Consider the following 23,522-nt stretch of genomic DNA (forward strand, 5'->3'; position numbering starts at 1 on the left):
GTGTCATCAGTTGTAGGATTGCAAAAAAGATGCATGTTGACAGGATGTTTATACTGAGTGCCTTATGTAGAACTTTTAACATTAACAGAATTTTCCATTCAGATAAATGCTCATTATGAGCTTGGAATGGGTCTCTCTATCAATGTTTTATTTTGAAGACTGCATTTCCCGCCCTTCATTTCTTCATTCTCTCTCATTCTTCCAACAGGGACATAAAGCCCGACAACATTCTGTTGGATCGGAATGGCCATATCCGCTTGGCTGACTTTGGCTCGTGCCTCAAACTCATGGAGGATGGAACGGTATGCGTTTACCATGCAGCTGCTGCAGCTGCTGTTAACTGTTGTTGTTGATGTCAAAGCATTTGAAAATACGCAGTATTCGGATGGAGGTGAGAGCTTGTTCAATACTCTGACTCCTGTGGACATAAGCCCACATCAAAGGTAGGTCAGTTGTAGTAGAGTAGCTGCTGCCTCCTTCAGTCCGGATTAATTAAATTTCCGTTCTTTACGATGGAGCAAATAAAAAAAAAAAAAAAAAAGGTTTTCAGTCATAATCAAGAAGTGCAGTGAAATCCACTTGCAGGACAAAGAGAGGTATTTTTTTATTTTTTTTTTTGTGCTTTGGCCACCCTCCATGGGCCCAAAGGAAAAAAAATCCTAGCTCCACCAGTGGTGAAATCATGGAATTTAGTCCAAATGTTCTCGGCTGGAATACCAGTTTACAGAACCAATGCCAAGCAGCTCTCATCAAAAGTGGCTATTCAAGTTAAATATTAGTTCAGTGTTTCATTGGAAAGCAAAATATTCTCGCATTTTTCTTTTTAGTTTATATAATAAATGCTTGGCTTTTTTAAGGGGAAACCCTGACAATTCTATTTTTTTTTTCAACAGGCTTCTACTCATTGATATATTTTTTTTCATGCTTTGATTTGGAATCGCATATGTGGAAATAAAAACAGTGAATGATTTTTGGCTCGAGTCATCTATTTAATGAGAACTGACTTTTGCTATTCTGATCAAAGTTAACAGGATGTCATATTTGATTCATCTTTGCATTGGATTTGTAGTCATTGACGTGTGTTTTGTTTTTCATCCCAGGTCCAGTCCTCCGTGGCTGTGGGGACACCAGACTATATTTCTCCAGAAATCCTCCAGGCCATGGAGGATGGGAAGGGCAAGTATGGACCTGAGTGTGATTGGTGGTCCCTGGGTGTCTGTATGTATGAAATGCTGTATGGAGAGACCCCCTTCTATGCCGAGTCCCTCGTGGAAACGTATGGCAAAATCATGAACCACAAGGTGAGCTAATTTGGCGGGACACCACTTTGTGATTTTGATTGAGACCCTTAAATTCAGCTCAACTTTTGCCACAATCATCATGTATGTTTTTCCAGGAGCGATTCCAGTTCCCGCAGCAGATAACAGATTTAGTTTCAGAGGAAGCAAAGGATCTCATACGTCGGCTCATTTGTAGTCGAGAGTACCGACTAGGACAGAATGGGATAGAAGACTACAAGCAGCATCCATTTTTCTCTGGTACAGTTTATTTCTAATCCTCACTCACTCAATGATAACAATAAAGTCCCTGAATTAGAGCATAAACGGATTACAATACCTATCTTGAAAAGAAACATTTTAGGATTGTTGATTTAATTAATTGGCATGCTTTTCTATGATCCTGAATTTTATCAGTTAGCTGTGATCTCCTTAATATTCAGGCATTGACTGGGACCATATCCGCACGTGTGAGGCCCCTTACATCCCTGAGGTCAGCAGTCCCACAGATACCTCCAACTTTGATGTGGATGACGACTCTCTCAAGAACTCAGTAAGTTTGGGTGTGTCGTCAGAAGACAAAGGCAAAAACATTGTCACTTCATGATTCCATGATTTCTAGCCTTCTGTGATGTATTCCAGGACATGCAAGATTAGTCGAGTAGTTAGGTTCACATTGTTTTATTTTTATTAAGATGATTTTTCACTCCTCTGAATCTTTCGTGCTGTGGCTGCCTTTCTGTGCTAAACGCCCATGCACAGTGATGGTTATCTGGGATAGCCATGACGTAACCAGAAAAACATCATGTCTAGCTGCCGGCAATAAAGTTTGAAGGCGTTTGGCGCATTCATGAAAAATACAAGAACAATGTAATGCGGAACAGAACCTCCCTTTCTTGAAAGCAGAACGATCATGCATGAGCATCTAAAGGACGTTGGGCCTGATTCCATTTCGTATGAAGATAAACTGCCATCTTTGTAAGCTAATTGTCTCGTTAGCCGCTAATATTAGCATTAGCGTTAGTGAGCTACTTGCCTAATGCTGTAAATGTTTTCTTTGGGCTAAGAATAATAAATTTATGAGCTTTGGTTTGTTTTATAAGTGCAGTTGATGAAACATAACCAGATGATCAGATGACAATTCATTTTTTTTGTTTCAGCCACAAACACTCTAATATTTGTTATGGTTACTTTTCAAAGTGCACCAAACAAGTAAAAATAATGAAAGGCATGCAGCAGAATGTTTTTTTGACTTGATCATTATATTAGCCCAATCAAATATCTCTGCAGTTGAACTAGCTATTTTAAATGAACAACCAAATGAAAAAAATATTAGTGCTCTAATAATCTTTTCCATTACTGCAGCTGCATGCCGGTGCAATTAGCTCCGATTTACATATAACCGCAAAAATAACCGCTGACTAGTCAACTCTCAATATAATCCTTTGTGGCAGCCCTAATGTATTCATTGTTTTTTTTCCCCTCTACAGGAGACGATGCCCCCTCCCTCTCACACTGCCTTTTCTGGCCACCATTTGCCCTTTGTTGGCTTCACCTACACCAGTAAATGGTAAGTCTACAAGTGAAACCGTTTAATTTAAAAGACCAGTTAAAAACATCCTTCTTCCCTAATAAAGTGATGTTCACATTCTCGTTGAAGTTCTATCCGTGGGAAAGCCACCTTTATCTCTTCAAGGCTCAGTGATAATGGTGTTTTCCACTCTTTCTCCCTTTCCAGTTCTCCCATCACTCTGTCAGTTGCTCTTTCAACTCCAACAGTTTTGAGTAATGTCGCTGTTACCAACTCGCAATTCCGCTTTCAGCTTCTGGCATAAGGCTAATGTTACCTGGCTTAATCTTTCCAATTACATGAATCAAGTCCATCAAACTTGGCTTTCAACAACCATCTTGGCTGTGAACTGTGTTAATTCATGCTTGTGTGCCAATTATCATTTCACCAACTCAAGGCAGAGACTGTTTGTCTTTCTCACTAGAGATAGAAGGGCGGCAATTGCTTGCTCGCCAAAAGTGTTCCACACCGTAGGGAGCCACTCCCTCTAACTCTCATGAGAAAGTCAGACTGTTGAGTCACAGAGAATACTTTTAGTCCCTGTGATTTCCTTGTTACCGATAACTTGGATGGCTTCACAGAATTAGTATTTTATATTGATTTGTGGGTACAAGTATTAGAAGATTATCATTTAACAAAAGTGATGGCAAAGCTCAGCCACTTTTCACACCACGTCAGATTTTTTTTTCTTGATAGCAACTTCATAAACATGCATCCCGTCATGTGTTTGAAATTGCTATACGCTTATTCAACCCATTCTTCACCATTTTCCTCCTCTTTAGCACAATCTCTGATCGGGGTTGCCTCCGGCAGCCGTCAGGTGTGGCGGGCAAGGCGGGTAAGGAACAACTTGACACAGCTGTCCAGCGCAGCTTTGAGGACAGCCTCGCCGTGGAGGCCTACGAGAGGAGGATCCACCGCCTGGAACAGGAGAAACTGGAGCTGAACCGCAAAGTTCAAGGTGAGCCAGAGGGTCACGCTACTACTAAAACATATATACAGGAGCTTAAAACCGTGTTAATGAAGGTGTTACAGATGATTAATGAACGCAGGGTTGGCGCTGGATCATGAAATCTTTTAGCCAATGTGGCTAAACGATATAAAAATCTTGTAGCCATATTCAACTGTAGTTATCCACGACAGTGGATCTGTTTGGCGGCCATCTTGCCCCGTGTGCCGGTCATGCATGTTGCATGGCACTGACATTGTAGCCTAATTAACACAAAACAAGTCACACTTCAGGGAAAATGTAATTTTTGAAGTTTGTCCATCGCTCGATGACTAACTACACATTGTAATCGGACAAAGGAGCTTAGTTATTATCAAGAATGGGTTGCAGGGAGAGGTGACTCATGCTGTTCCTTGGTCGGATCAGCTTGTTCCTGATTAAATTGGGACAACGCTATATCTCAGCAATTTAGCACTAATTTGAGCTGTCTTTGCCTGTTTTTAACACTTATCTTCCAACATATTTAATGTATTTAAAAAAAACACAAATGTCTTTAAGATGTCTTTAATTAGTGATGGACAATTAACATTATTTTTGACTACAGGAGCGAGCACCCTTGGTTCAAAGACGCAATGGAAATATAATCAATTTCCATAAATTCTAACTGCACTGGCCTTTTTAACCTGGGAGTTTCACTACCTTGCTGCAGTCCCTTCATGACCCTGGCCGACTTCCCGCTCATGAATGCGTTTGATGTTCCTTCTTTTTCCTCACCCTTGAAGCAAAAATGTAGTGTACAGTGTACAAGTCACCAAAATCCACTATACGATCGTACCCTGAGAACCTCTCTTGACGGATATATTGACGTTGCAGATTTGACCCAGACTGTTCAAGCACATCAACACCCATCTGGTGAAGGCCCTTTGAGTGCCAACAAGGAGGTGGAGATCCGGAGTCTAAAGACCGAGATTGACATCCTCAAGAAACAAATCGCTGGTAGGACTTAATGATTTAAATCTCGCTAATGTCAGTTGTACAGGCACCTAATCCTGTGATACTGCGTTTGAGTTGAATGAGTTTCCTGTATTAGCCGATTGATTTTGTGTGTATGACAGACTCGGGCCAACTGGAAAAGCAGCTTGAAGATGTCACGATGGCTCGTCGAGAACTAGAAGACTCATCCAAGCATGTTAAGATGTTAGAGAAACAAATCAAAAGTCTCACAAGGGAAAAGGATGACCTGCTGATGGTAGTACTGTAGTGATTAATTAATTTTTTTTATTTAATTTTTTTTTAATTTTATGTAAGCGTTAGTGTTTAGACAAACTGATTCCAACCATATTTAGAGCAAGTCTTTATTGCCATAAATTACATCATATTTTGTTTCCCTCTTATTTGTGGCTAGGACCTTGTGGAATCCAATGAGAAGGTGAAGTCGCAGTCAAAGGATCTGAAAGAAGCTCATGGTCAGAGAAAAATGGCCATGCATGAGTTTTCAGAACTCAACAAGGATCTCTCAGACCTCAGGTATAGCCTCACATTAAACAGACTTGGCGTTCGTTTACATGAAACTATTTTTAACTGAAATCATTTAACAGCAGTTGTTTATGACAGCGGTGTTTTTAAGCCTCAAAATACAGTTCTTAGAGTGGAAATTACGATACTTTTGCCATTTCCATGTCCGTGCTGTCAAGTGTCAACATAGAGCAGGACAGTGGAAAATGACGTGCAGATGTGTTTTGAGTTTTTGAAACGGCAAAGGGTGAACACAGAACTCTTTATTGCAATTGTACTGTCAGACTAGCACAGGCTAGTCACATAATTCACTGACGTTTTCACTGGATGGACGAGCAGCTCATGTATGTTCTTTTTTTTTTTTTTAAATCTATATAAATATATAACATGCCAACGACAACTCTGCCTGGCATGGATTTTTGGGGATTTTACATTTTCACATGTGAACTGCAATCAATTTAATTTGATCTGTACATGAAACTTTTCAAAAGCATTGTTTTTGCCAGATTGTTGTGTAAGAGTACGTATTTTACTGCTTACTCTGCAAGAATCCCTAATCAGAAAATTGTTGAATTTAAATTGTGGTTCACAATGGTTATTAAATCACACAATTGTTAGAGCAGACCACTTTTGGAATTCTGAACATTGATGGCTTAGAGCATTGTATTTTTTTTTTTAAACAAATATTAGTTCGCTTTGTTTGTCCACTATTTTTTTTCTCACGTTTTGCTTTTATCATTGACTCCATATCATGATCTAACCCACAGGTCGGAAAAGCAGCAACTGTCTCGCCAGCTGCGTGACAAGGCGGAGGAAATGGAGTGTCAAAATCAGAAAGTTGAGGCTTTGCGCCTTGAGGTGCGAAAGGCTGAGAAGGCCAGGAAAGAGGTAGAGTAGACTCCCTGTGGTTGCTAGCACACCCTTATCATCTCTTAACACTGATTGGTCTAAAGGCATAATTCACATGAGTACATTTTAGAATAATTATAAATTCTGATGAGATAATAGAAATAGATTTTGTGTCGGGAGTATAGTAGTTTCCAAAGTCATTGACCGAAATGAACGTATAATCATGTCATCAGATGGAGACTCAGATGGAAGAGCGCACAGCAGAGGCGCTTAAAGAGAGGAAGCTGAAAGAACGTAATGAGCAGTACACCCGACAGCTGGAGGGCGATCTGGAAAGGCTGAAGGTAATAATGATAAACATCATCTATCACACATCTGCTCAGCCTTCAAACACCATATGCTCACGATACCAATCATTGTAATTTCTCATATTCAACTTCTACTGTGTTCTGTCATTCTTTAAAATAGATGAGGTTTTTCAATTTTACATTGCATTATACAAATGGTAAGCAGCCTGTCCTCGCGAGTTTGACTTTTTTATTTTCTGAAGTACGGCTTAATACATCACAGTGTAGGGTAATTTTAAAAGCATTTATTTTGTTAGAAATAACATTCATGAAAATAATACACCGCAACCCGTTACTGAACTCTTTTGTAAATAATGCAAAATATCTCTTTCAGCGCAATGGCTTGTGCTGTGCCAGGGCTTCCCGTTGTTTTTGAGTGCATCACAGCAGGGATCTGTTTGTGTGATGCTCATATTGAGGAGACTTTGCAGTGAAATGTATTATAAAAAAATGTTCAAGCGCACTTGAGGATATCCATTGGGATTTAAAGAATTTCTGCTTGAGTGTCCAAATTTTGGGAGGCATTTTGTAGACCACAGTCAGAAGTATGAATGGATGTGTAAAGGTCAAAAGCTTAGTCGCTGATTTCTGTTCCCTGCAATCAATTTCAAAATTATTCAGCCAATGTTAGCATATAATTCAAAAGTGAGCTAATTGCTGTGTCACTCTCACATTCTTCCAACTCATCGGAGATTGTTCGGACTCCATTGTCTTATTCATCGCTCCCATCTTTTCTAGGTGAAACAAGTCGGATCATTTGCCGCCCCGACGTTTTCTAACCAATCCCAGGAGATGGGCCGTCTCCGGGGCGACCTGGAAAAGAAGAGCCACCTACACGAGGAGGAACTGGCACGTCGAGAGGCACAACACGGCACCGAGTTGAAGACCTTGCGCAAGGAGCTACGTGACGCCGAAAGCCTGCATCTCGGCCTCCAGAAAGAAATCCTGATGCTCAAAGACAAGCTTGAGAAGACTCGAAGAGAGAGGTCTTTCATCTTTTTATTATTTTTTGTATTTTCCATATTTACTGTCCTTGGCTTTATTACCTCTCTATTTAAGTGACAACATTGTAACATGCCGTCCACATTTTTAATGCTGTGAAGGTTTATTGGCTTTGCAGCGCTGCATATGTTGTCTTTCAGTGATAAATACAAGCAATCACTTATACTTTTCAATGTATTATACTTTTCAAATCACAGAGTGAAATCTGTACAGTATATTATTTATTCTTAGTGCATGGATTACATCCAACAACCAAGTGAGACACATTCAAGCGAGAGCGAGTAAAATCTGTGAAGAGATTTCTGTTACATCATCTCACTCATAATAGATGTCATTCTAGTTTCTACAGAGCTATTTATCCAGATGAGTATTTGAAGTGATCTACTCGTATTTTAAATTAAACCACGCTTTAAATGAAGCTGCTAATCTCAAATCTCTCAGTATCGGTGTGAGGCTGGTGCGCTGATCACCAAGCAGGAACGACAAGGGCTTTTTGATTCCTGTTTGTTGTAGTAAATCTTTTTTACTACTAGTTTACTATGTGTGAGTAGTTTATGTACGGAATGTCAATTCATTCAATTATTTTGTTTGGCGAAATTGTGTATTTGGTATTAATGGGAATAACACTGGGAAGCCATTGACCAGCACGACCGACTGAAATCTTTTTATTCTGTCACTTTATATAAACAAATTGCAAATCTTTTTTTTTTTTACCTATATTTAAATGAATACACCACAAAGAAAAGCTATTTAAATGTACAAACCCCCGAATAATGATGCCTTCACAAATGTGCAAGTTACCCATGCGATGGCCACTAACTCAACACATACCCACTAACTCAACACATACCATCGCACATGCTGGCTTTTGAACTTGAAGCTGGTAACAATCTGGATGGTCCTTTTCTTCTTTGGCCCAGAGTACATGATGTCTATGATTTTGAAAAACAATTTGAAATGTGCACTCGTCACACCACGGCGCACTATTTCAAGCCGGTGATGTTTCTGGGTGTTGTTTATATGTGACTTTCATTTTGTATGGTATAGTTTGAACTTGCATTTGTAGATGGAGCAAAAAAAATGTGGATTTATGGAGTGTTCCTAAGACCATCTAGCAATATCCTTTAGTAAATAATGCAGGTTTTTAATGCAGTGTCGCCTGAAGGATTAGTGGTCTCAGGCTTTCAAGGTTTTTGGCCTTGGCACTTACGTGCAGAGATTTCATCAGATTATAGGGCTGGGAAATATAATTGAGTATTTCATATCAGTTGCCATTTTAACTCTTCAAAGGCAGAATTTAACCTTTAATAAAAGGTCATCTTGTCCATCTTCACTTTAAAAAAATGGCCAAGTATATCAAGCTTTGCCAATACCTCCCTATATATTTGAACCATGAAAATGTATCCACAAACACCCATAGCATCAAGATGGTCCATTTTTCACTCACAATGTATTTTTACTCAAGAAAATAAAACTGACTCATTTTGAGGAATATCACTTTCAGAGCAATTGGTAAATAATTGCTCTTGGAAAGTCTCCTTTCTCCTAGTCCCGAGATGTCTATAAGTGATGTCATTTGCAGAATTGGCCAAGGAATGTGCTGAAGTGGCACAATTTACTCAGATTTTATATTTCCTCGCTGTTGAGCGGATTCCTTCCACTCATTGAAGACAACTTTTCAGGAAAAAAAAGGCATAATTATAGACATTTTTTTCCCAGAACTATAAAACAATTCACAATTTTTTGGGACATTATATAGGACATTTCAAGCCTCTAGTGGCTGAATAATTATCCCACAATGTAATTATGGAGCTTTTCCATGCAGCAACAACAGGCTAACAGGCTTCTGTTGTCCAGGCAGTGTTGTCCAATGTCTTCGTTGTGCGTAGTGTCGTCGGCGCGTTGGTTCTCAGAACACACAATTGCGGCAAAGTGAACAGTTTATAATAAACACATTAGCGCAGACATTTGAGCACATACTTATTTTTAGTTATAGCTATAATACGTTGCGTTTCAACATTACGGTAGCCCGAATAACACAAGATATGTTAACGTTTGCGTTAATTTAAATGACAGATTTTTGGCATTTAGCCAAAGGAATGCAGTCAGTTAAGTAGGGGAGAGGCGACTCATTCTGGATGTACCAGGTGTTGCTGGGCACCGTTTTAGCCATGCCCAGAAATAAAAGATAGATGGAAAATTGAAAAGTTGAAAGACATTTTAACACTATATCACCCTAGTAGAGTATTACAGTTCTCAGCCTTTGCACATTTTCAGTAATTATCCTCACACATGAATAATGCATTTGGAAACACATTCTTTTTACAGGGTTGTTGGAATATTCCCATTTTTTTTTTTTTTTTTTTTTACAATGTCACAAGTTTTAGCAGTCTGTTTCTTCTCAACAGCCAAACTGAGCGGGAAGAGTTTGAGACCGATTACAAGCAAAAGTGTGAAAGGGAACGAGTTCTGCTTACCGAAGAAAATAAAAAGCTGTCCAGTGAATTGGATAAGGTAAGATATATTTCAGAAATGCACTAGAATGGAGCGGCGGGGGAAAAAAATACTCTAAATTGAAGTTTATCTTGTGCTTTAGCCATTTCCTTTAACTGTCTCGCACCAATAAATCAGTCCCTAACCTGAGGTAACCTCTCTGGGCTGGCCCAAATGTTTTCATCACATTCTTCCACCCCCCTCACTCTTCATGCCAAAGAAATCACTGGTCAAGAGCCCACATAAAAAGCACCCTGTGGCCTCCTATGCTGTGCAGTGGATTCTGCTGATTTAGAGAAAGGTTATTCTAAGTTCAAAAAGGCCCCTACTTTAAATGTGGGGCGCAATTAATTACGAAGAAAATCTGCTACGAATGGCCATGTTACAATTGGCAAAAAAAAATAAAAAAAATTACTGTAGTAAAAAATGCAGTAGACATCGAAAAACATCTAAGATCAGTCCATGATTATAACTGCAACCTGGTCTTTGCAACAAAATTCTTGCATATTTAATCTTTATGGGGATGCTCCAGCTTAAAGCAGTTAATATTCTGTTTGGATGACTGAATTTTCTGGGTCCTGTAAACCAACCGCAAATTTACTGCATGAGCCTGGAAATGTGTTCATCCTCGTGGCTCAGAGCACTTTCCGAACCTTAACATGGCTTTGTTACCTTGCGTGTCCTTAGATGCTTCCTCTCCCGAGCTTGGAAAGCCTCCGCCGAACTGTATTACATTATACTGTATTAGTGTGAAAATTACCTCACAGACCTGACAGAAATAAAATGTGCTCAGTAAGTGAGTCATTTGATCAAACAATAGAATAGTTTACGATTTGTTATGTCTCCATGGTTACATTCTCTTGCACAACAGACATGAAAGGAAGCCGGATAATTTTTTAAACAATGTAAGTCGGTTTCAATCACGAGTCGTGTCTCTCTGGTAATGCAATCAGAAAGTTGTCAAGACCTACCAATATGACTTGAATGTCCAATTAAACAAATCATTTCAAGGCCGAGCACCTTTGCTTCTGGTCCAAAAACAGATGTTCAGTTTGAAGTTTGATTTATACATGATGACCTTCGAGTGGGCTTTGTTATTAGTTGTCTGTTGTATTTCCCTGCTTTGGAAAATGTGACGTCTGAAATGATGACTTCACATGCGTATTTCCTCAGCTAACAAGCATGTTTGAGAAGGTGAGTGTCTCCAACCGGCAGCTTGAGGAAGAGATGAGAGAGCTGGCTGACAAAAAGGAGAGCGTTGCTCACTGGGAGGCCCAGATCACAGAAATCATCCAGTGGTGAGAAACATACATTGTTGTACAGTGGAAATTATTCTTTTGACTCACCTACGCACACTGAATAGTTCATCATTGAAACTGCAATTTGATCCATTGCGGCACAACTTACATTGAGCACCACATGCCCCCTTCTTTGGGTCGGTGTCACTTGCAATAAAGGCAAACAATAACAGTTCATGGACTCATTTGTGGGTGCCGTCCTCACCCCCCCCCGGCCAAAGCTGAGCGGGAAATCACTTTTCCGATTGCTCAACACCTGGCAGTAGACGTGGTTCCTTCAGACAGCCAAACCAAAGAGACCCTTCATTTATAAGAAAATGAATTCCCATACCTTTTCTTTCCTCATTGTGAATTCCTACTCACACTGGTCAACATTTTATTTAATAACGTATCTTATCAGAAATGCAAAACGATTTTTTTTTTGGGCTGATTCCAAATCTGGCCTTGTTTTTTTTCTTTAGCACATTAGGTTTTCATAATAATAATAATAATAATATGATATATTATTATAGTGTGTGATATTTATTAATTTTTAATAAATCAATTACGGCAAGATTTTATTGGTCAAACTTAAAAATGAAATAGCTCAAAAAATAATTTAAAACGATTTTAAAAATCTGCATCGAAAATATTGGGAGACACAAAGCCATCTCTGATTAAAATTTGTTGTTGACCAGTATAATCCTTAAATTATCAGACAGTGGGTCAAATTTGCCAAAGCACTTTTGAACACAGCGATGCAGCGTTGCTTTTTTACTCTTCAAGTGCATGTCGCCTTGCAGTGTATTGGTTTCCACCTCACGGTGTTAATGCTGCATTTTTTGCATACCTGTGAGGATCATGAGCTGTTTGACCCTCCCTCCGGCTCAGATCACTTCCCTTTGCAGCTGACACCTTGCCAGCTGCTTGGCCTCCCTCTGTCGGACAAGCCTGAAGTCCCAGCATAGTGCTACTGCTCACATGCATGCAAATGCTCACATATCTTAAGGGCAAGTTTAGAAAAATGTCATTGGGAAACGTGTAGTTTTTTATTGCCCCCTGGTGGATGTATTGTCATTATTTTATTGGTGTTCCAAATGAGTTTGCAGTTTGCCTCACTGGGAAAAGGAAATGTACTTAAAAAAATACTTTGCAAAATGGAGCACTAAGGATTAATGAACTGCTGTCAGTGTTTTTACAAGCACGAGAAATTCTTGCCACAGGCTGAGTTATTGGTGCAACTTTTATCCCGGTTACTAATGAAATACGGTTTCCGCAGGGTGAGCGATGAGAAAGATGCACGTGGCTACCTGCAGGCTTTGGCCACAAAGATGACGGAAGAGCTGGAGGGCCTGAGAAATACCAGTCTGGGAGCGAGAGCTACGGTAAAACACTTGGCACTTGTTTGACATGACAGAATCATGTCTCATGCTTTTTTTTTTTTTTTTTACCTCTTGTACTGCAGGACATGCCGTGGAAGATGCGTCGCTTTGCCAAGTTGGACATGTCAGCCCGCCTCGAGTTGCAGTCTGCTTTAGATGCTGAGATCAGGGCCAAACAGAGCATTCAGGATGAGTTGAATAAGGTCAAGGCTAACAACATCTCCACGGAATGGTATATCCTTTTTTTCTTTCTTGAAGTATTTCTCACGATAAATACGCAACTTGTGAAGTGACGCTCGTCTTTCCCCACTCCACCAGTAAACTGCAGGATGTAGAGAGTAGAAATCAGGAGCTCCTGGCTGAGATCGACAGGCTGAAGAAAGAGACTGAGGAGCTGCGGTTACGTCGAGGTGCCAGGACACGTAAAATATTTGCTTGGATGTGATTGTTAAATCTCCTCAAGGGCTACGAAAAGGAGCAGCCCAAGTTTGATGTAATGATGACAAAGACAGTGATCAATATGATGCAGATGATGTCATTTTCAGTTAATCAAGTAAACAAAAAAATACATTGCATCAAAGTGCAGTTAAAGCATTCATAAAATAACTTATCAAAAATTCACAAATTAGTCTCCGATTAGTTTTTGTGCCAGGGAATAAAGCACACAACATTTATGAAAATGTATTGTTTGATTATATATAAGCCCTCTTCTGTGCTTCAACAAAACCATTCTTTTTAAGTCTGATAGTTTCATAACCACCATTGTATTCTTTGCTCTGTGTCCCTAGGTGTCAAGCATCAGGATTCCCAAAATTCTTTCTTAGCCTTTCTCAATGCCCCCACGTCAACGCTTGACCAGTTCGATGTGAGTGTTTGTCAGCTCACTCAGCTTATAACACGTGGCAGCTGTCCATTTAAGAATTCATTTTAAAATATTACTAGGAAAGTCAATAATGGCTGCCATTTCCTTCTGAAGTCTAATTTGCTTCATTTATTTTATTTTTTTTTCAACAGTCTTAACTTTTTTTTTTTAATCTTTCCATCATTGTTTGTCCTTGCTTTGTTTTTATACATCAGGACTCTTATTCCTCTTCTTCATCTTCTTTAATTGAGTTTTGGGAAGACGTAAGTTTCCTTAGTTAGATGGAAGCACTTGTTTGTGTTGTAAGTGTACCCTAACAGCTGAAAAGGTCAGTGTTGTCGTGTATGTAAGTCCATGCTTGTTCGCGTGTCAGTCCGTGTATCACGCAAGTAGAAGAAATGCAAGTAGAAATCCTTGTAGCGATTTGACATTTTGCAGTCCCGGTTAGTTAGCTATGAGCTCAGTGTGAATGGCTTTGTGGTTTTGGGGATTAGTTTGAACTGTACCACCAAGAGTTCAATGCATTTTTATACAAATGTCAACCCCACAGTTTCCAGTCATATATATTTTTAGCTTGAGTAGTCGCTGTGCGCCATACTTACTTTCCCTGCTTTTTCCTCACCTTCTGTGTATGTTCTTTCCGACCTGTTCCTCAGTCCAAGCCCAGTGCACGATACAAAAGGTTTCGATGTGTTTGCTGCTCCAGCTAGATGACCTTAAGTTTCTTGATATTCACTCACTTCTATGTCTCTGCCACCCACGCCGCGCCTCTCTTCTGCCGCTGAAGCGCTCGCCATCCGTTGGCCCAGCTAGCAAAGGCAGACGTGTAAGCACCATCACAACACTGTGTGACCCCTCGTTAATTCTCTTGCGCAGTTCATTTCGTGTGTGTGGTGTCTGGATGTTTGCTATAACAGTTGCATGGCAAGGATGGGATGTGATGCTTTTTGTTTGTGAGTGGTGTGGTGTCAAAAGGCATGTTGGAGTTTTGTTTTGTTTGCTTTGGGAATTGCAATGCAGGGAGCAGGTATATGGTGGCAATCAGCATGGGCTTAAATTTTTTCTTTTGTTCATAAATCATAGTAGGTATACAATTAAGGTGTGAATTGTGTCTTAAATGGAATCCTTCTCATCAGTGCCTGGAGTTACCTCCTTTTTTTTTTTCCTCTGAATGATCTGACGGATATAATTTTCTCCCAAAAATGTAGTGGGTGACCTTTTTTTGTATTTCTGTCGTTCTGCATTTTCATTTCTTTCATTGCTCTCATCAGGTGGACTCAATGGATAATTTCACAACATCCAACACTCCATCCCGGGAAGATGACCAGAAATCCCACCTCAAGTCCCGTTCGCGCTCACCCTCAATGGCCAGCGACATGGAGCCCATAGAGGTGAGACCTCATCATAGTCACAGTGTGAGCTATGGTGACTCTTGGCTTGTGTCAGCAGAGACAACTTCACAGCTACATGTTTCAAAATATTTCATGGCTTCTTGCAAGCATGACGCGGCCGTTCTGTAATGTGGTGAATCCAAATGTGTCAACATGCTTGCCATACCAACTCAGTGTGGGAAAATGTTCAGCTTACATTGCTGACACTGTCTGACAGGTTTGCCCTTTGGAATTGTCACTAACACAATTAATGAGAAATGTAGATGCAATAGTTGAGTGATTCGTCAGACAACATGGTATGGCATGTTGAATGCATTTTGGGAATAGGCGTTCACATCATGATATATTCCCCCCAATTTATTTTCTGGTGTTTTAGTAGGTTACATTCATGATGATGCCTGATTTGGTCCTACTTTTTTATGTTCTTGTTTACACAACCTAAACAAATGCGACCACTAATGTGAACAATGAGTGATGTGACACGCATGCGCACAAAGCACGACATTGAGTGACGCACGCAAAAAAAAAAATGTCACGTGGCACTGTGTTTACGGACGTTCCGTGTGTAAGGGCTCATTTCACAATGACAGAGGAGCGAGGCAGGAAGAGGTAGAAATATTTTGTGCCCAAAAAAAAAAAAAAAAAATATCTCATTTCATCTCTTTCCATCTCATTCCATGTCGATGTCTACTAGGGCTGATGTCACATCATTGCTGCACGTTCCAAATGAGCCTGCATGAATTAGTTGCTGCTATCACCACAAATTTCCACTTAATGTCCAGAGTCATCGGATACATAATCATTCATTATAACCACATAAGAAAAAGAGGGCTTAAAAGAAAATCTGAATTGTACTGTTTGCATGGCATGAAAAAAAGATTGTTGTTGTGTATGGATCAATGAAATTGGAATTTACATGCAATGTGAACATAAAACACTAAATTGCTACTGCTCCGTTTGGATGTCCCTCATTTTGCAGTTGATAGATCATTCTCCTCGTGCAATCCCGACCCCCACTATGCGCTCAGGAGGATATGGCAGTATCGGTCGCTCCTCCCCTAAGGTTAGCCATTTTTCCTCTACTGTTGGTTTTGTTTTATATGATCACGTTCAAAACTACATGTCATCTCAACTTTCTCTACTTTTTTTTTTTTAAAGCCTAAAGCACATCAATTTGTCGTGAAGTCATTCAGCACGCCCACTAAATGTAACCAGTGCACTTCCCTCATGGTGGGACTCATACGCCAAGGCTGCACCTGTGAAGGTAAGATCTGATATCAAATAGATTTTATGAGACGAATGATATACATCAAACCTCTAACCTATCTCCTGCTCTCTCCTCATCCAGTGTGCAACTTCTCCTGCCATGTAACATGTGCAGACAAGGCTCCAGCTGTATGTCCCGTTCCGCAGGATCAGACCAAAGGACCACTCGGCATCGACCCTCAGAGGGGGATTGGTACTGCATATGAAGGGCACGTGAGGGTAAGTGAGCTCGTAAAATAACTATTTATAGTGACGATTATTTGACGTCAACATTAAAATATCATTCTTTGTTGATTATAGGTGCCTAAACCAACAGGGGTGAAGAAGGGCTGGCAGAGGGCAATGGCAGTGGTGTGCGACTTCAAACTGTTTCTTTATGAGCTAGGCGAAGGAAAGACAACACAGCCGAGTGTAATTGTGAGCCAAGTCATAGATATGAGGTAAGAAAGTGGTCACGTCCGCCACAGTTGTACGTGTTTATTTTCAAGCCACTCGTCAGTAATGACTTCGAGTAGTTCACCATGCATTAGGACAGATACAAAACGTGTCATGCTAAACACAAACAAAAGATGCTGTCAACTGAAAATGACATCACAGTTGTTCAGGGCTCTGCTAACAACCAATCATGGCTCAGTTCAGAAAATAGGTGGGCCATGATTGGTTGTGACCTGATGTCATTTTCAGTCGACAGAAGTGACAAAATGGCCGCCCCAGGGATGGCCAAAAACTGTTAAATTTTGCTGCTAAACTCATATTCCATAAACGCAATATTGATCAGAATGCCGTCTTTAGACCAGTGTAGGCTCATCTAACATAGTATTGGATATATTTTTTGGGGTTGACTTCCCCTTTAAGAGACACTAAATTTATTATTTTTATTATTATTAATTAATGTCCCTCTTATGTCTTCAATAAGATATGTCTTGTTTAAAAGAGAGATGAATCAAAACTCCACAAGAGGAAATTTTTCCAGCAACACAAATTGACTGATTGATTGCAAATATGATTTAATTGCATGCGCTGCTGCAGGTTTGACCGTGTTTTTCCTTGTTTTGTTTCATCCAGAGACGAAGAGTTTTCAGTCAGCTCTGTTTTGGCCTCTGATGTCATTCACGCTAGCCGCAAAGACATCCCCTGCATATTCAGAGTGGGTTCTTCTTTTCTGTATTCATCTTAAGACTGTTTGTATTGAAAAAAAAAAAAAAACACTGCATTCATCCATATCCGATTAAATTATCATTTCATATTCCAAGGAAAATTATTCTTTCCGAATAAGAGAATATAAATCTGGAAAACAGAGCGAATATAACGTAATAATTATGATGGAATTTACTGCTTGCCTTCATCACTGTTGGGATTTTTCGCCTCAACAGAAACCTTGTTCACCATATGTCACCCGTCCTCTCTACAGGTAACAGCGTCTCAGCTCTCCCCCTCTAGCAGCCATAAGCCATCCATCTTGATTCTAGCTGACAGTGACCAGGAGCGAAACAAGTGGGTGGGTCTCCTCAATGAGCTCCACCGCATTCTCAAGAAGAACAAGCTCAAGGAGCGCTTCGTCTACGTCCCCAAGGAGGCTTACGACAGCACGCTGCCGCTCATCAAGACGACACAGTCTGCTGCTATCATAGGTGAGAATTTGACACTCTCCTTATGCCATTCATCGTAGTGGCATAGCTCTGCACAGAGATCAATGGACAACTGATTAGATTAGAGCTAGCAAATGAACCATTTTTTACTTTGCCCTCAGATCATGAGCGTGTCGCCCTGGGCAACGAAGAAGGCCTCTTTGTCATCCACGTCACCAAAGATGGTAAGAGCCGCTACTTAACAATTCATTTGACAAAATATTATGTTGATTAATTCCCAGTCTCACGCAAGCCTTCTAACCCATGCATCCATCCTCAGAAATTATTCGGGTGGGCGACAATAAGAAGGTGCACCACATCGACCTGATCCCGCAGGAGCAGCTGCTGGCCGTCATCTCTGGAAGAAACCGCCACGTCCGACTATTCCCCTCGCAGGCCCTGGATGGCCGCGAGATCGACTCGTACAAGCTCGGCGAGACAAAAGGCTGTCAGACCATTGTCTCCGGCCCCGTCCGAAACGGCTCGCTCACATGTCTCTGTGTGGCCATGAAGAGGCAGATCATGTGTTACGAGGTTTGTACAAACCTTGCATCACACTCGCTTCTCCGTGTAAGCTCGTGCCGTTTTTATTGATCCAATATGCGCTCCTTGCATTTCAGGTGAACAAGAGCAAAGTCCGCCACCGTCGGCTGCGTGAGCTGCAGGCTCCGGGGCTTGTCCAATGGATGGGTCTGCTCAATGAGCGGCTCTATGTGGGCTACCAGTCCGGCTTCACCCGCTACAGGTTAGCTGACCCTGTGACAGCTTTGGCTCCTCATTTTGATAAATTGTGACCCAAAACCTCCTTTGATTGGTCCACAGTGTCCATGGCGACGTGTCTCCAGTTAGCCTGCTCCATCCCGAGGATCACACCCTGGCATTTATCCCTCAGCAGAACCTGGATGCCCTTTGTGCTGTGGAGATCTCTAGCAAGGAGTTGTTGCTGTGCTTCAGTGCCATCGGCGTGTACGTGGACTCTCAAGGTCGCAGGTCACGCCAGCAGGAGCTCATGTGGCCTGCTGTGCCAAACAGCGCCTGTAAGCGTTTTTCAAAGTTAAACTGGATAGTGGTGTGACCTTAACAGGAATTTGTAACCAATAACAAATGTGCCCTCCCTCCCTTTTCAGGCTACAATGCCCCTTACTTGTCAGTGTACAGTGAGAATGCCGTTGATGTGTTTGACGTCAACACCATGGAGTGGATTCAGACAATCCCACTAAAGAAGGTCTGTGGAAAACTGTTTAACTGTGCCGTGATCTGAAACTACTGAGTTGGAATTATGCAACAAGGTTTCAGTGACCCAATTCAGATTTTTCTGCTTCTCTAGCACAATTCCTATATGCGTCTGCAGTGAAAGTCCAATCTCTGTCTCCCTCTTGTGGAGGAAATCTGAAGTTGCACTCTCGTAGAATTGGAAACATGCTTGGATTTGATCAAAGGAATGAAAAATGACAATGTCACATCAATGGTTGTGCTTGTGTATGACTACAGGTGCGACCTTTGAATGTCGACGGCTCCCTGAACCTGTTGGGTCTGGAAACAGTGCGACTCATCTACTTTAGAAACAAAACGGCTGGTAAGATGTCCTATATGCAAATTCAGTTCCTTCATCAGACGCCATGAACATGATCAACTATAATCACGAAACTGCTTATCGGCAATGCATTCATCTCACATTTTGAATTCTGTTGATTGAGTGTCGTAAGAGCCTGCATGTTCTTCTAGCTCCAGATGTGTCTGTGGCAACACTGATCATGTCGTTAGCTACCTTGTCTGTGTGAAGTGCTTTGTAGTTCGAGATGTAAACATGCCCGTGGCTTTGTTGTGATCTTTTAGAGGGCGACGAGCTGGTCGTCCCGGAGACGTCAGACAACAGCAGGAAGCAGATGGTACGCAGCATGAACAATAAGAGACGCTTCTCCTTCAGGGTGCCAGAGGAAGAGCGACTTCAGCAGAGGAGGTACTTCACCAAGCACAAAGCCAACATTCTGAAGATGATAATACTCTGTTTTAATTTCCACTCACCGAGAGGTATTTAAATATTAGTAATAATTATATTATAACAAGTCTGCCTTATTGATTATTAAAATAGTTTGGCTCTTACCAACTCAAAGTTGAGCCCCTCACGCAAAAATGTTTTTGTGACTGCAGAGAGATGCTACGCGATCCAGAGATGAGAAACAAGCTGATCTCCAACCCTACAAACTTTAACCATGTTGCCCACATGGGACCAGGGGACGGAATCCAGATTCTCAAAGACCTGCCCATGGTATGTAAACTTGTGTAATCACGCAAAAAAGCTGCAAAAACGCAATTTCCATGCACAGCCACCATCCCACAATATAATCAACCTCGATCTCCGTGAGTGGTCCGGGAGTTTCCACGTCACGAGTAGTTGGTAGTTTCTTTCACTCATGATCAATCATAGTTCAGAAATATTTTAGGAACACAGTGAAGAAGTCTAAGATAATTATAGATTCATACAAGATGGGGAAGTCTTCTCAAGCCATTTCTAAACAACTACAAAATAAATTCAAATCCTTAGCTTGTTTTTTTTTTTTTTTGGATGCGTCAGCACTTTGTCAGGGTCTGGCGGAAGCTCCAAACTATCAGATGATCGGAAACAGAATCAAGTGTTGGAACACCGGTGCCATTATCAACATTTTAACAAGTTTTCCGAGCCCAGAAACTGGACGTAGAGGGTGCTTCCAAAGTGACACCTTCAAGCCTTACAGGAATTTGCAGCTGCCAACTTGGACAAGTATTTTTCATCCGACGAGGCAAAGATTGAGCTATTTAGCCAGATGGGGGTATTATGAGGAGTCAAGGGGAGGCTTTAGAACCACATATTCCCAACAAGCGTGATGGTGGCATCGTAACAAAGGAGGTCCACATACACTATTTCATCCTTCCACTTTGCGTCAACTCAGCTGCTCGCCAGCTGAAACTTGCAAACACACATCAGAGCTCGTTTTGGAATGGATAAAGTAGGCTTAAAAATTGAGCCTCTGGAATGGCCTTCCCAAAGCCCCGACCTCGATGCTATTCAACATTTGTGACCTTTGCCTAAGAACGGGCTACGTGCCAGGCAACGTACCAATTTAAATGAATTCTAATTCTGCCAAGAGGAGTGGTCACATATCCATGCTTCATTATGCCAGGAGCGAGTTGGATTTAATACACTTCACTTAAACTTATACAACCTTCAGTTTCTCTCATTTGTTGAGTTTCGCATCCTGTTGCATGTGCATCACTACTTTGTGTGTGTGTGTGTGTGCTTAATTTAGAATGTCCGTATCCAAGAGAGCCGTGCAGGCTTCAGTGGTTCGGTCAGCATCCCTTCCATCACCAAGAACAGGGCCGAACCGGGCCGCTCCATGAGTGCCAGCAGTGGACTGGGCATACGTGAGTGGATGACGTCGTCTCCGCCTCGTGACCATCCCGGTGCCTCCTCATGACTTCCTTCTGACTTGATGCCATCACAGGCTCGTCCTCCCAGAACGGCAGCGCCTTGCGCCGGGAGCTGTCGGGCGGGAGCTACAGCGGCAAGCGGCAAGCCATGACATCGCCCTCGGAGAGCTCCCTGTCCTCAGGTGGCGGCATGGACTGTGGGGAAGCGCCCCTCTCTCAGTTTGACAGAGAGGTCAGTGTGAACCGCTTCATGTGGGAGGGTGAGGGGGGTAAAGCGGGAAGCAGTCAGAGCTCGTCAACCCAACAATGTGATTGTGTCTTTGCATGTGATCATAGTTGTTGCACATCCCTCCCTCCCCATCCGCCACAAACATCCCGGCAGACGCTTAACCCCATCCTCCTGTTCCAACCTGCTGATGCGTCGGTACCCTGTGATGTCATATTTCCGCAGCAGCACCCACTTAGATGGCTCTTTCTTTATCCGTGGTGTTTCATTGGCTGGGCTTTAGCCTACATTGTCACTTCCTGTTCTGTGAAAGGAAAATCTGTCATGTCACATCTCACGACTGAGTAGCATTCAACGGTAAGCGCTGTAGTTGTTTGGTTATGGGTGACTCCTGCCACCCATCTAAACAAGCCCACCCCATTCCTCGCTCCCCCCTTCCCTTCTCAAACTCCGTCGCCACACTCATGGCCACTGAGCGCCGGAAGCCACCCGATCCCATTTTGCCCCATTTCTCGCCTCTCGTACACCTTCAACCCAACCACTCCCACCCCAGCATGCTCTGTGGGTGCGGCGCTGAGTCTGAACTCTCCTCTGCAGTGGCAGGCAGTTTCGCCGTCGGAGAAGACCCCCGATCTGAAAAGGGCTTTAAGGACCTTGCTTAGTAAGATGAAGGTAAAGTCAACAACTGCAACGACCTGCACCCGACACACAAGCGAGAACACCCTACCAGGCGTGTGTATGAATGTGCGTGTGTGTGTGTTAAATGCATACCAGTACACGTCCCCACTGTGATTGGATGTGTGTTTAGTCCACAAACGAACCCACGCGCCACATTGGGACATTTCGGGGGGAATGATGCCTCCTCACATTGCTCACCAGAGCATTTCCGCTTGATCGCCACCTCTGGTCGTCCTCCCATCCCCTCGATCACGATCGCTGCCCACCCAGCCGATCACACAGCATGTCTGCTTCGACTCATCTAAACATGAGCCAATTGGTATAGTGCACTTCTTGCCGACTTTAACATGTTTTCTGCGTGCACTTTGTTTGGGTGCTGCTCTCATTTCGCCAAGACAGTTTCTCCCAAACTTAACATTTGGAAAAAAGTCACGGCGCACAAACAAAACAAACATTTCATTATAGTGGTCACAGAACAAAACTTGAATCTGAAAAAAGTATTCAGTTCTGAAATGTAGTTCAACAAATGTATTTAAAAGAAAAAATTTATAAAACAGACCTGGGAAAAAAAAGGCTACGATTATTTATTTATTTTTTGTCCAGGCATGTTTCATGAGTTTGTTCTTATAAAAAAAAAAAAAATCTAAATAACTCAAAAGCAATATCTGATTTTCTTTTTCTTTTTTTTTAACTCAATACTTTTGTCAGATTAAAGTTACTTCTGTGACCAATTTTGTGGGGTTTGCTTTAGTTAACAGATTGATACCACCCGACATGAATTTTGATATATTATTTGGAGTCCTTGTTTTTTCTGACCAATTCCTGGCACAGTAATTGAGAATTAGTGTCTTTAGCTTCATAAATGCTGAAACATCAACACATTTTCTCTCTCTCTCATTCACTCTCTCTGACACACAACCACAATGGATTTGAAAAGAAATGATCCAGATGTGCTTTAAGTGTAGCTCTTCAGCTTTAAATAAGTTGAATGTATTAAAATAGAAATTAGGTGGATGCTTTCCGATATAGGGCTGCCGATGGAACTCCTTCACTTGTATGTGACTGCTCCAGGATGAATTCTGAAATGTTTGGGTCAATATTTGCTCATATAAACCAAATGCACAATAACCCGAAAGCAGACTGCGAAAGTAACCAAAGAGTTGCCGGAGGCAAAAGTGGAATGTTATGAAATGGCCATGTCAGTCATCGGAAGTGGATTTTATATATATTTTTTTTCATCCTGTAGAGTTTGGTGCACAGCCATTTTCAGACCTCTTTAAATATTTTTTATTTGAATTCAAGTTTGGAGTGTAGCTGGTCCACTTGAAGTCGCTCATTTAATGTCTTAGCTGTGTGCTTTTGGTCACTAACAACTCTGTTTGAATTCCTGCTTGGGTTG

General features: G+C 41.6%; 1 protein-coding gene across 5 annotated transcripts in view; it reads left to right on the forward strand.

Annotated features, from left to right (window-relative positions):
• The window catches only part of cdc42bpab (CDC42 binding protein kinase alpha (DMPK-like) b), a 53,484-nt gene that overhangs the window by 27,271 nt on the left and 2,691 nt on the right, over positions 1-23,522 (forward strand). Inside the window, exons 6-43 of one of the 5 annotated variants that reach the window (XM_088285539.1) lie at positions 209-302; positions 1,101-1,301; positions 1,397-1,538; positions 1,721-1,830; positions 2,768-2,847; positions 3,630-3,808; positions 4,670-4,792; positions 4,912-5,045; positions 5,202-5,323; positions 6,079-6,199; positions 6,394-6,504; positions 7,246-7,493; positions 9,918-10,023; positions 11,176-11,300; positions 12,559-12,664; positions 12,745-12,893; positions 12,980-13,071; positions 13,450-13,526; positions 13,739-13,786; positions 14,311-14,349; positions 14,795-14,914; positions 15,894-15,977; positions 16,073-16,178; positions 16,263-16,399; positions 16,481-16,620; positions 17,246-17,327; positions 17,592-17,811; positions 17,931-17,993; positions 18,089-18,342; positions 18,429-18,553; positions 18,631-18,845; positions 18,936-19,033; positions 19,300-19,384; positions 19,645-19,768; positions 19,960-20,077; positions 21,096-21,213; positions 21,294-21,451; positions 22,043-22,117. In XM_088285539.1, coding sequence (XP_088141665.1) covers positions 209-302; positions 1,101-1,301; positions 1,397-1,538; positions 1,721-1,830; positions 2,768-2,847; positions 3,630-3,808; positions 4,670-4,792; positions 4,912-5,045; positions 5,202-5,323; positions 6,079-6,199; positions 6,394-6,504; positions 7,246-7,493; positions 9,918-10,023; positions 11,176-11,300; positions 12,559-12,664; positions 12,745-12,893; positions 12,980-13,071; positions 13,450-13,526; positions 13,739-13,786; positions 14,311-14,349; positions 14,795-14,914; positions 15,894-15,977; positions 16,073-16,178; positions 16,263-16,399; positions 16,481-16,620; positions 17,246-17,327; positions 17,592-17,811; positions 17,931-17,993; positions 18,089-18,342; positions 18,429-18,553; positions 18,631-18,845; positions 18,936-19,033; positions 19,300-19,384; positions 19,645-19,768; positions 19,960-20,077; positions 21,096-21,213; positions 21,294-21,451; positions 22,043-22,117 — 4,729 coding nt within the window. The remainder of the gene's footprint in view (positions 1-208; positions 303-1,100; positions 1,302-1,396; positions 1,539-1,720; positions 1,831-2,767; positions 2,848-3,629; positions 3,809-4,669; positions 4,793-4,911; positions 5,046-5,201; positions 5,324-6,078; positions 6,200-6,393; positions 6,505-7,245; positions 7,494-9,917; positions 10,024-11,175; positions 11,301-12,558; positions 12,665-12,744; positions 12,894-12,979; positions 13,072-13,449; positions 13,527-13,738; positions 13,787-14,310; positions 14,350-14,794; positions 14,915-15,893; positions 15,978-16,072; positions 16,179-16,262; positions 16,400-16,480; positions 16,621-17,245; positions 17,328-17,591; positions 17,812-17,930; positions 17,994-18,088; positions 18,343-18,428; positions 18,554-18,630; positions 18,846-18,935; positions 19,034-19,299; positions 19,385-19,644; positions 19,769-19,959; positions 20,078-21,095; positions 21,214-21,293; positions 21,452-22,042; positions 22,118-23,522) is intronic. The other 4 variants (XM_088285540.1, XM_088285541.1, XM_088285542.1 and 1 more) reach the window with 4 other exon arrangements.

This window comes from Idiotropiscis lumnitzeri, chromosome 21, assembly GCF_059441095.1.
Source record: "Idiotropiscis lumnitzeri isolate Australia: NSW breed Sydney's pygmy pipehorse chromosome 21, RoL_Ilum_1.0, whole genome shotgun sequence".
Classification (NCBI taxonomy): domain Eukaryota; kingdom Metazoa; phylum Chordata; class Actinopteri; order Syngnathiformes; family Syngnathidae; genus Idiotropiscis; species Idiotropiscis lumnitzeri.